At 49.2% G+C, this 10886-nt stretch overlaps 2 protein-coding genes across 2 annotated transcripts in view; both read right to left on the bottom strand.

Annotated features, from left to right (window-relative positions):
• LOC308530473 (leukocyte immunoglobulin-like receptor subfamily A member 6) overlaps nt 1–237 on the bottom strand; it is a gene marked incomplete at both ends in the record, with an annotated part of 73621 nt that extends 73384 nt beyond the window's left edge. Inside the window, 2 exons of the mRNA XM_081107145.1 lie at nt 2–37; nt 204–237. Of these exons, the coding sequence (XP_080963271.1) occupies nt 2–37; nt 204–237 (70 nt within the window). The remainder of the gene's footprint in view (nt 1; nt 38–203) is intronic.
• A 4243-nt stretch (nt 238–4480) lies between these two features.
• Nucleotides 4481–9362, bottom strand: LOC308530714 (leukocyte immunoglobulin-like receptor subfamily A member 6; the record flags this gene model as incomplete). Its single annotated transcript, XM_081107401.1, has 6 exons — nt 4481–4611; nt 4759–4809; nt 6757–7065; nt 7302–7598; nt 7778–8080; nt 9038–9362. 6 exons carry the CDS (start codon nt 9360–9362, stop codon nt 4481–4483), a joined length of 1416 nt encoding a protein of 471 aa, XP_080963527.1.
• Nucleotides 9363–10886: the final 1524 nt, after the last annotated feature.

Raw genomic sequence — 10886 nt, 5'->3', positions numbered from 1 at the left:
CCTGCCTGCACTGGGGTCCTGAGGCCCACACTCAGCCCTGGAAGAGAGTCCCTGTGAGAGATTTGCCCTGAATCCTGAGTAGAATCCTTATCCTCATGCACCTCCTGAGTCCTGAGGTCCTGATTGGCCAGGGCCTGGCTGTGGTGCAATCAGGGCTTCCCCTCCCCATATCAGGGCTTCCCCTCCCTCTCCTCCCATCTCACCAAGGCAGAGTAGGGCTCTGAGGGTAGAGGTCATGGCGTCTCCTCTCTCTGCTCCTGGTTGTCCAGATAGAGGAGACCACAGGGCCATCAGGAGAGAGAGACACACAGGGTGTGGCCCCCCGGGAGGCTGGTCCGCCCCGTCATGGGGCTGTCACTTCAGCAGCCCCAGGAAAGGGAACAGCCCCTCCCTGGGGGCCTGGCTCTCATTTCCTCAGCCCCTCCCTGAGGCCTGGGCAGGCAACAGGCCTCTGCAGACATTTCTGACCCCGTCTCAGGCCCTATTTCATCCATAAGCTTCTGCCTCACTAACCTGAACTCCTCTTTGACCCAAGCATCCACCCTTATTCTTTGAGGATTTGCCATGTGCCTGGACCAAGAATATACTACTGAACCACACAGATTCCAACTCTGAGCTTGCAAATCTCAGATTAGCCAAAATAGAGAAAAACTATATCACCACCTCCAAAAATGAGAGAGAGAGAGAGAACAAGAGAGACAGAGAAAGAAAATTAGCTTCTTGTTGATGCTATAACAAATACCCATATGTTTCATGGGTTAAAGCAACACGGATTTGTCATCTTTCCGTTCAGGAGTCAGAATGGGATTATTTGCCTTTCAAGCTTCACATGCTGCCCATATCCCATACCCCGCATCCTCTTCCATCTTCAGAGCCAGCAGTCACATCCCGCTGTCCACTGCTCTCCTCGGCACACACATCTCCTCGGCACTGCTTGAGCTAGTCCTCCTCTACCCCCACAGCTGTGCTGTGTTGGTGTTTTCCTAGCTTTTCTTCGATTTTTCCTTTTCCATATAGACTTTCGTGTCACCTCGTTTAGTTCTTGCTGTATTTGGGAACAGACGTGCATTTATCTAACCTGTGGAGAAATGATGTCTTTATGATGCTCAGTCATTGTGTCTAATGACCCCCCATCTCTTCACCAATATGAGTCCTTGTGCCGTTCAGACATGTTTGAAAGTGTATATGTGTGTAAATTTGACCCCATTCTTACCACATTTATTGCTTACAATTTTCCTTTTCGTGGTTGTTGACATTCAAGCTGAGGTTGGGACTTATTGGTGCATATATAAGCTGTTGGTTACTATAAATTAATTGTACATAAATTCCTTATTTGATCTTTTTGACTGTTGGGTGACTTTGATCATTGAGTCTCTAAGGGCTTTCGAGTCAACTTCCCTTTTTGTGCCTCCGCTCTCACTTCCGGACACATTCCTCCTCGCCCACAGCCTGTGTTTGCTCAATTCCCCAAGATATGCACATTCAAATTTTCCCTAGTATTCAAGGTCTTCAAAGAAATGCCTCATCCTGACTTTCCCTCCCTGTTTTCCATGCAATACCCCCAATCAGAGGAGTACAGCTATCATACATGTGAGGGCAGGTTCTTGCATAGCCAAAAATTCACTAAAAAATGACCACAGTCTATTCTTAGTCTTATAATACTCTCCACCTTTTTGCTTGACAACAGGCCTGGTTTCCTAATTCATAGAGAGCAATGAAAGCTTTGTGAACGTGCAGGAATTGAAAAGATGTGTCTAACTTGGATAACTGGTAATACTACACAACAGTAATCCAAAGGTACAAATCAATAAGAATAAACTCTTCCTCCAGGGCAGAATTTCCAGAAGTTTCTATGAGAGTTGATGAAACCGGATGACTTGCTAGGGCAGGTTATGACCCTTTCTTTCCCTTGGGCCTCCAGAAAATTCTCACGTGCTTCCTCCCACATCATAGCTCACTCTGTCCACTCCAGGCCATAGGTACCTGAACTCTCTGCATCTATCCAGGAAGGTCCAGGCAGGTAACCAACGCTCAATTCTTGTTCTGTCTCACTCACTCAGCCACCTCAGATGGCCCAGATGTAGTTTCCACCATTAGAGAACTACTGTGTTAAATACTGTGATTGTTTAACTCTTTTTGGAAAAAAAATGTGCTGGATTTATTGGGATTCATTTTCATGGGCATTGCCTGGAAAGATCTGGAACTGTGGTCTGCTGTAGGTGGTGATTAATCATGGTTCAGTTGTGTTCTCCTAATTTCAGACTGAAGCAAAAGATGGGAGAGGAAAGAGGAAGCAGGGATTAAACCAAATGTGGAGATTGAACCATTTCACTCTGTGCCTATTTTACCTTGTGGCTATTTAATTAGGTTTATTGCCACCATACCCACTCTGCCTTCAATCACCCAGGAAATATGGGTGCCAAGCCACCAGAGGACAGCTGTAGTATTTACCGACCAGGATAAGAGAAAACATGTATCCTAAAGTCTAAATGCCTCCACCCCTACACAAGTGACAGGAAAGGCACATTGTTGTTTGTCTTTCTAACGTAGGAGCCAGAATTTCTCAAGCTGTGGCTTCTACTCCAAGAGAGGAGAGGGAGGATCAATGTCAGTTAGATGATATGGGACATTGACAGGATGTTGATGGTCATGTGATGATGATGATAGTGGAGGTGATGATGATGATGATGATGATGATGATGATGATGATGATGGTGATGATGATGGTGACACTGATGATGATGGTGAGGGTGAGGATAGTGATGATGATATCGTGATAACAATGATAGTGATGAGGATGGTGAAGGTGAAGGTGATGGTGATAAAGATGATGAGGGCAATGATGATAGTGGTGTCGATGACGGTGAGGATGATGATGATGGTGATGGTGATGTTGATGATGATAATCATTGTAATGGTGATTAAAAGGATGGTGGTGATGATGTATATAGCCATGTTGACAATGATGGTTGTAACGCTGATAATGATGGAGATGACAGTGATGATCATGGTGACAATGGTGATGGTGATGATGGTGATAGTTATGTGATGATGTTTGTGGTGATGGTGATGATGATGATTATGATATTGATGATGATACTAATGATACTGATCATCATAATAAAAAGCTAATATGCAAATGGTCATCAACCGTAACATTGATCAGCCAGGACCTGAGGCTATGTGGTGCTGGGCCGGAGCAGGGGACCTGAGGCTGTGCCCCCTTCCCCAGTGCTGGGCTGGGATACCTGAGGCCGTGCCCCCCACCCCTGCACCAGGATGTGAGGCTCCGTGCCTCACCCAGTGGCACTTGATGGGAATAGGGCCAGCCAGGTCTTGGTGTCACCCAATGGGGGTGGGGCCGGCCAGACACTTCCATTATAGAGAAAGGGCAAGTAGCAATATTAAAATATTTCCTCTAATTAATTCCCTTTTAATGTGCACAAATTTTGTGCACCAGGCTACTAGTGATGATGATGATGATGATGATGATCATCATCATCATCATCATCATCATAATGGTTATAGTGATGATTAAAGTGATGGTGATGATGATAATAATGATCATGAAGGGCATGATGATGATGATGATGATCACAGCTGGAAATCACTTTCCCTAGAGTAGAAAATTCCCCAAATTGGCTGAAACAATTTGTACACATGCCAGTAGTGTGTGAGATGGTACTTTCTCGATCCTCTCTCCAGCAGTCAATATCAAAATGAAAACAAATAGCAACAACAAACACACATGTGTTTATTGTCCTACAATTCACAATCTCATTTCATTGGCACCACAGTCACGAAGGACCCATCATCGCTACCAGCTTCACAGGAAGGCAAGAGAGGCTCACAGACAGGCTGTCACTTGCATGAGGCCACACAGGAGAGTGTGGATTCCAAGTGCAGATGTTGTGGGAGGGACCACACAAGAAGCACCAGCTGAAGAGAAAGGAACCAGCAGAATCCAGACAGGGTCCTGGGGTGGCATTCTCGGCATGCACCCTCTGGGCTGGATATAAATATTACTTCATTGATTTAGTTACTCAACCACTGTTACCGGAGTCTCTGCACTTAGAGATCAAGGCACAGAGAAACCCACACCAGGGAATGCGGGTGTGACCAAGAAGACATGTGCAATACAGTGTAGGAACAAGCGTGAGACAAAGTAGAGTTATGAACAGAATCTCTTCCTGTGGACATAGCGTTGGGTCATTGAGATGGGGGATAAGAGCAGCCAAACAGGAGAGGGCAATGCAAGGGCAAGGTTCATGGTGGAGGAGTCTCCCACGAGGAATATTCCCAGCCACTGTCACTGCCTCAGGCACTAACAATACTGTTTCATTTCCTTTAGATCCTCATCACAGAGCTCACACAGCCTGTGGCTCCAGCTTTCAGTACCTTCTTTGCCATCACAACCTTGCCTCTGTGGTTTGGGTCTCAGGTTGTGTCACAGTTCCTGAGGAATGGGTGTGCTCCATCTTCAGTTTACCCCTGGGGACCTTCTCTCGCTGTACCACGCCTGAAACACCAACACACCTAGCACCACCAGGATCAATCCAGACAGGCCCATGGCAATGAGATTCTCCACTGTGTAGTCTGGGACCTGGGGTCCTGGGGACAATGGGAGAAAGTGGTCATGGAGGGTAGGGCGGGTCACACTCAAATCAGCACTCAGAACAGATGTGTAGCCCTCCCCCCGCCCCCATCTCCATCCATGGAACTTCCTAGTCCCCGAGGTAAACATGTGTGGTTACTTACCACTTGTGGAATTTGGGGTCTGCCCTGATGGGATGATATTAACAGGATCCCCTGAGAATCAGAAAATCAGAGAGGGTGAATAGCTGAAAGCCTTTCAGCCCATCATGGACTCAGAATCTACCTTATTACACCTCCCTACTCACAAACATGTCTTATCTACATTCATGAAGATGCCTTGTACAACTATAGTTGAGGGGGCAACCCCAGTGTCTCTGATTTCCTCTCACTTAGACTTAGCTTTTGGGTCTTTAACAAAAAGGGGGGGTGGGATTTGGCCACACCCTATGCCACAAGCTTAGAGTGAACATGTTCAAAAACTGTTGAAATTTAGCTTTTTCTTGGTCTCTTATCTGTCTGGAGCAACAGCCCAAGCTAAACTTGATCTCCTGAACATTGGAGTTCATCCTTTGATGAAGGTCCTGGGTCCATGGATGAGAGGTGGGTGTCCAGGGGTTCCTGAGGGTCAGAAATAAACAGGAGTGGAAACCTGAGGCTGTACTAGCGTTTGCCCAACCTCAGCCAGTTCACCTTACTCCCGAGTCTGCAGTGATTTTCTTTTGTTATTTCATGCATTCATTCATTCTCCAAATAGTCATGGACTTTGTAGAAATAGATTTATGTATGGATGTATATACATATATGTGTGCCATGTATATTACATATGCATTTACATGTGATATATTATATAAATATGTAAATAATATGTGTATAATGTACATATATGCATACAATATATAGTACATGCATTATATAAAATATATAAATGTAAGGAGACATGTATAAAAACATATACATGGTTGTGTGTGCACATACCTACCTACATGTGTCTTGGTAAAAATGATAAAGTATAATTAATATTATTAATTAAAATATGTAGCAGATAAGTTATATTTGTAAGGAGAAAAGTATACAATACCGTTAGGGTTGCTCAAACACTTAAAAAATTATGAAAGTGTTATAAGGACAGGGTCTATTTGAATAGGGTCACCAGCCCAGGTTTTATCTGAAGAAAAAATTTTAAATCACAACCTGAAGGGTAAAAAGGAGTGAGCCATAGGAAGAAACTGTGAATATTTATCACACAGTAAGTGTCGGTGTCCTGTGCCTAAGCTATTTCATTCTAAAAATTTAACCACGACATAAGGGGTAGTTGTTTCCACCTACATCTGTGCTTTAGGTATGTATGGGGATATTCATTGAAGGGTGGTTTGAAATATAAAATGGTTGGAAAAAAACAAAATACCAAATTTTAGTGTGTTGGATCAGGTGACAGCTTCAAGCACGGGAGTACTGTACACCCATTAAAAAGTCTACAGTGGATTCATACCAGATCATTCTTTAGAATGCATTAATTCATTTTTTAAATGTAGACCAGTTTATGTCCTGGCTGGTGTTCTTCAGTGGTTGGAGAATTGGTCCACACACCGAACAGTTGGGGGTTCAATTCCCAGCTCTGGTTGGGGTGTATTCAGGAGGCAACCAATCTATGTGTCTCTCTCACAGCAATGTGTGTCTCTCTCCCCCTCCTTCCCTTCCATTCTCTCTAAAAATCAATGTGCTTCTCTCACACCAATGTTTCTGTCTGTCTTTCCCTCTCTTTTCCACTCTCTCTAAAAGATCAATGGGAAAATATCCTTGGGTGAGGATTAACAAATAAAGGAGGAGGAGGAGGAGGAGGAGGAGGAGGAGGAGGAGGAGGAGGAGGAGGAGGAGGAGGAGGAGAAGGAGAAGGAGAAGGAGAAGGAGAAGGAGAAGGAGAAGGAGAAGGAGAAGGAGAAGGAGAAGGAGAAAGAGAGGAGGAAAAATAAAGACCTATTTGTCTTTTCTGATGCTGGTGCATCAGAATGAAAGCCCAGTCAGAGACAGTGGTGCCTGGACTCTGAAGAGGGCAGAGGAGGGAAAGACGGACAGATGTAATTCCTTGGGGGAGGTGGTCCAGACACCAGGATGGATGGAATAGGGTGGGAAGGCAGGAAGACACCATGGACAGCTCCTCACCTTCCACCTTGAGCTCCAAGGGGTTGCTGGGACGTGACAGCTGAATGGGGGTGCCTCTGAGTGATCCGTAGCACCTGTAAGTACCCCCGTGGTCCAGGGTCACGGGACTCATGGGGAAGTTTGCCTGAAACACCCCGTCTTGGTACCGAGACTTGAGGTGCAGAGGAGGACCGACGCCCCCCTCCTTGAACAGGAGGAACGTGTCAAACAGACTCCCAGCCTGACACCGCAGGGTCACATTCTCTCCTAGAGCCACTGTGGAGCCCGGCTGGGCTGACAGAGCGGGCAGCGTGTCCTGAGGGCGTAAGGCTGGGAGAGACACGTCCATGGTGTTAGTGCAAACTCCTTCCTCGTTCCCCCTTCCCTGGACCTCAGCAGAGATGCCACTTGGGGCCTCCACTCAAGGGTGTTCCATTCTCCTTCTGTTCCTACTGTTCTAAGATCTTCCCGTCCCTCATCCCATCTCCTCTTCTTGTCTGTGCTCACCGCCCTCCATTGCCAACAAGATGCCAAGTCTGCGTGTGAGCTGGGGATGGGCACCTTACCTGTCACCTCGATGTCCACGGGGTCACTGGGGGTTGACCACTCAGAGGAGAGGTTGTATCCACCGTAGCATCTGTACTGGCCCCCGTGGGAGCCACTCACAGGGCCCAGGGAGAAGTCCGCCTGGGAGAGCCCAGCCTGGGGCTGCCTGCCACGTTGCTGGTGGAGGTCACGTTCTCCCATTTTGAAGAGAGCGAATCTGTCATAGTTGACATCAGATTGACATCGTAGGGTCAGGGTGTCTCCAGGGGCCACCACGGGGCCTGGCAGGACTGAGAGGAATGGTTTCCTAGAATCACCTGGCAAAAAAGGTGGTCGTGTTTGTAAGAGGGTTAGGCTCTCTGCACTCCCCTCTGTCCTGGGCCTCTCCATGGCAGAGTCTTCTGTGCCACCACCAGCTCCTGGAGCCTGAGACCAGACTCCTCCTACCTGTCTGGAGACGCAGGGGATTCTGGGGGCCATGCCAAGACTTTCTCACCCGAGATCAGAAGCTCCACGAGGCCGCTCGAGGAAGACCACGCATGAGGAAAACCTGAGAAGACACCGTAGCACCTGTATGTCCACCAGTGAGTTGGTCTCACGGGGCCCACGGTAAAGAGGGCCTGGAACCACCCGTCTTCTCGGCGCTGTGAGTCCAGACGTTGGTAGTAGCCATGCCACCCTTCGCCACACAGATAAAACCAGTCAAACCCCTGCCATGAGCCACACTGCAGGGTCACGCTCCCTCCCGAGGTCACGACGGGTCTTGGCAAGGCGGAGAGGGTGGGTGGGTCAAACATTCCTGGGAAAGAACAAGAGGGAACTGTTAAAAGAGGAGAGGGTGCTGCCCTTGCTCACAGGCCTGCAGACTGAAGGGTCCTGGATTTGATGTCTGTCAAGGGCACATGCCTGGGGTGCAGGCTCAATCCCCAGTAGGGGGTGTGCAGGAGGTAGCCGATCAATGATTCTCTCTCATCATTGATGTTTCGATCTCTCTCTCCCTTCCTCTCTGAAATTAAAAGAAAAAAAAAGTTGTTTTTTTTTTTTTTTAAGAGGAGAAGGTACGTGAGGACATTATACTAAGTGACATGGGCCAGTGACGGAAGGACAAATGCTACATGATCCCACTGCTATGACACACCGAAAGAGTGAAGCATGACCTAGCTGGTTTGGCTCAGTGGATAGAGCATCGGCCGGCGGACTGAAGGGTCCTGAGTTTGATTTTGGTCAAGGGCACATGCCTGGGTTATGGGCTTGATCACCAGTAGGGAGTGTGCAGGAGGCAGCCCATCAATGATTCCCTCCCATCATTGGTGTTTCTATCTCTCTCCCCCTCTCCCTTCCTCTCTGAAATCAATAAAAATATTTTAAAAACAAAAGACAAAACAGGAGTTCTCCCATGTCATTCCCTTCCTCCTGTCCTTCCCACACAGGCATGTATCTCCTAAATGGCAAGGGACGCCCCAAGACTGGCAACCAGGGGAGCAATGGGCGGTGGCAGCTCATCCCAGGCTCACCCCCTGAACCCTGAGGCCCCTCTTCTCTGACTTGCCAGTGAGCCAAGGCAGCCCTTCTATGCCCTTCCCTGTTTCACAGTCCTACGTGTGTGATCAATAAATTTTCATTTGCTTCTCTAAAACAACAAGGGAAGGAGAGGACCAGCACCCACCCCCCCATGGTCCACAAGGCTTGGCCGTGGGAAGAGTGGTCCCTCCCGGGCACCGCCCCGTCACTTGTGGCTGAGGAAGTGTCTGCTCACCTGTGATCACCAGGTCCAGAGGCTCGCTGGGAGCGGACGAGGCCCTTCGGCTCTCATATGTGCAGTAGTACCTCCCAGCGAGGCCTTGGGTCATGCGTGGGATGGGGAACTCGGCCTTGTCTCTGGGTCCCTGTGGGAACGCACTTCTCCGGGACCCTGGGGCCCACTTCTGGTACAGGTGGTACCGGTCCGCCTTCCGAGACCCATGACACCAGATGCTCACGGGCCTCCCTGCAGTGACGACAGTGCTTGGCACCGCCCAGATGGTAGGTTTGGGCAGACGCTCTAGAAGAGAATCAGAAGTTGCGGCCCCCTTCTGCTCCATGCCTCAGTTTCCCCCTTCCACCAGCGATCAGCCTCCGGGCTCCTCACGCATGTGCCCTGTTCATCAGATCAGAGTTCCACTCCTCCTTCCATCCCCCAGATGCCCTGGGAGGGGTCCCACATTGCCCCCGGGGAGGAGGCAGGACCTGGGATGCCAGGGGGTGGGCTCACCTCTAGTCCTGTAGACCTTCCGGCCCAGACACAGCCCTGGAGGAGAGATCCCGGTAAGACCGCCAATTCCTGAGCAGAAACCCCTTCCAGCTCATGGGATTTTTTTTTTTTTTAATCGTCACCCAAGGATATTTTTCCATTGATTTTTAGGGAGAGTGGGAGAGAGAAGGAAAGACAGAGAGAAACATCGATGTGAGAGAAACACATCGATTGGTTGCCTCCTGCATGAGCCCTGACCAGGGTCTGGGCCTGGGAGGAGCCTGCAACCAAGGTACCTGCCCTTGACAGGAATCAAACCCAGGACCCTTTGGTCCACAGGCCGATGCTTTATCCACTGAGCAACTCCGGCTAGGGTCAGTTCATGGGATCCTTCAAGAGATGGCCTCCCCCGGGGGTGTTCATCCCCTTTCTCCCCAGAACTCACCAAGGCAGAGAAAGGCCGTAGAGGTGGCGGTCATGGCACTGCCTCCCACCGGACAAGGCTGTGCAGCGGGACAGAACCAGGCAGCCTGGCAGAACAGACAGACCCACAGGATGTGGGCAGAGGGCGGCGTTCCCATGCCTGGGCTCGGAGGAGGGCAAGCGGCTCCCTCCCCGTGAGTGCGCCCGAGGGCTCCCGTGTCCTCCGCAGACAATGGAGGGCAGACCCGTGGTGCCCTCTGCCCAGAGCTTGAGCCTGCCAGCCGTGACCTCTCCCTGGAGGGGACCAGGTTCTGGTTCCACTCCAGAGTCAGCCTCGTGGGTGTGCCTGTTCATGAGTGGGATGGGAACCATCCCACTTCCCACTTTCTCAGGAGCTCCTTACATGGAAATGTCTTTCTTCCTGTCCGCCAGTCCTCTAGCCAATGTCTCTTTGAATCCTGGGATGTTTGCCTGGTGCGGGATGTCCATCTGTGAATCAGACAGATGGGGTCAGAGTGCTGGCTGAGGTTGGGTCATCAGAAGGCAGATGGCCAGTAGCTCATTGCACAATGCATTGCTTGTTCAAAAAAAAAAAGAGAGAGAGAGAGATAAATACACAAAAATATAAAAATGTATGACAGCCTTGGCCGGTTGCTCAGTAGCTAAAGCGTTGGCCTACACACTGAGGAGTTGTGAGTTTGATTCCCCGTCAAGGGCATGTACCTGGATTGCAGGTAGTAGATCTCCACCAATTGATGTGCCTGTCTCTCATGGATGTTTCTCTCTCTCTCTCCCTCCCTCCCTCCCTCCTTTCCACCTTCCCTTTCCCCCTGTTATGCCCAGATTTCAGGATCCCCAAGAAACCACACCAGGGAGCCAGCCGTGTCCGATGCAAAAGCATAAGAGTCTTTTATTCAAACCCGGGCTTGGCTCCCCTACCCTCCTTACTGAC

This window comes from Myotis nattereri (genome assembly GCF_964212035.1).
Source record: "Myotis nattereri genome assembly, chromosome: 15".
In the NCBI taxonomy this organism is placed as follows: domain Eukaryota; kingdom Metazoa; phylum Chordata; class Mammalia; order Chiroptera; family Vespertilionidae; genus Myotis; species Myotis nattereri.
Note: the sequence above shows the minus strand (reverse complement) of the source record. Positions and strands in the feature narration are given on the sequence as shown.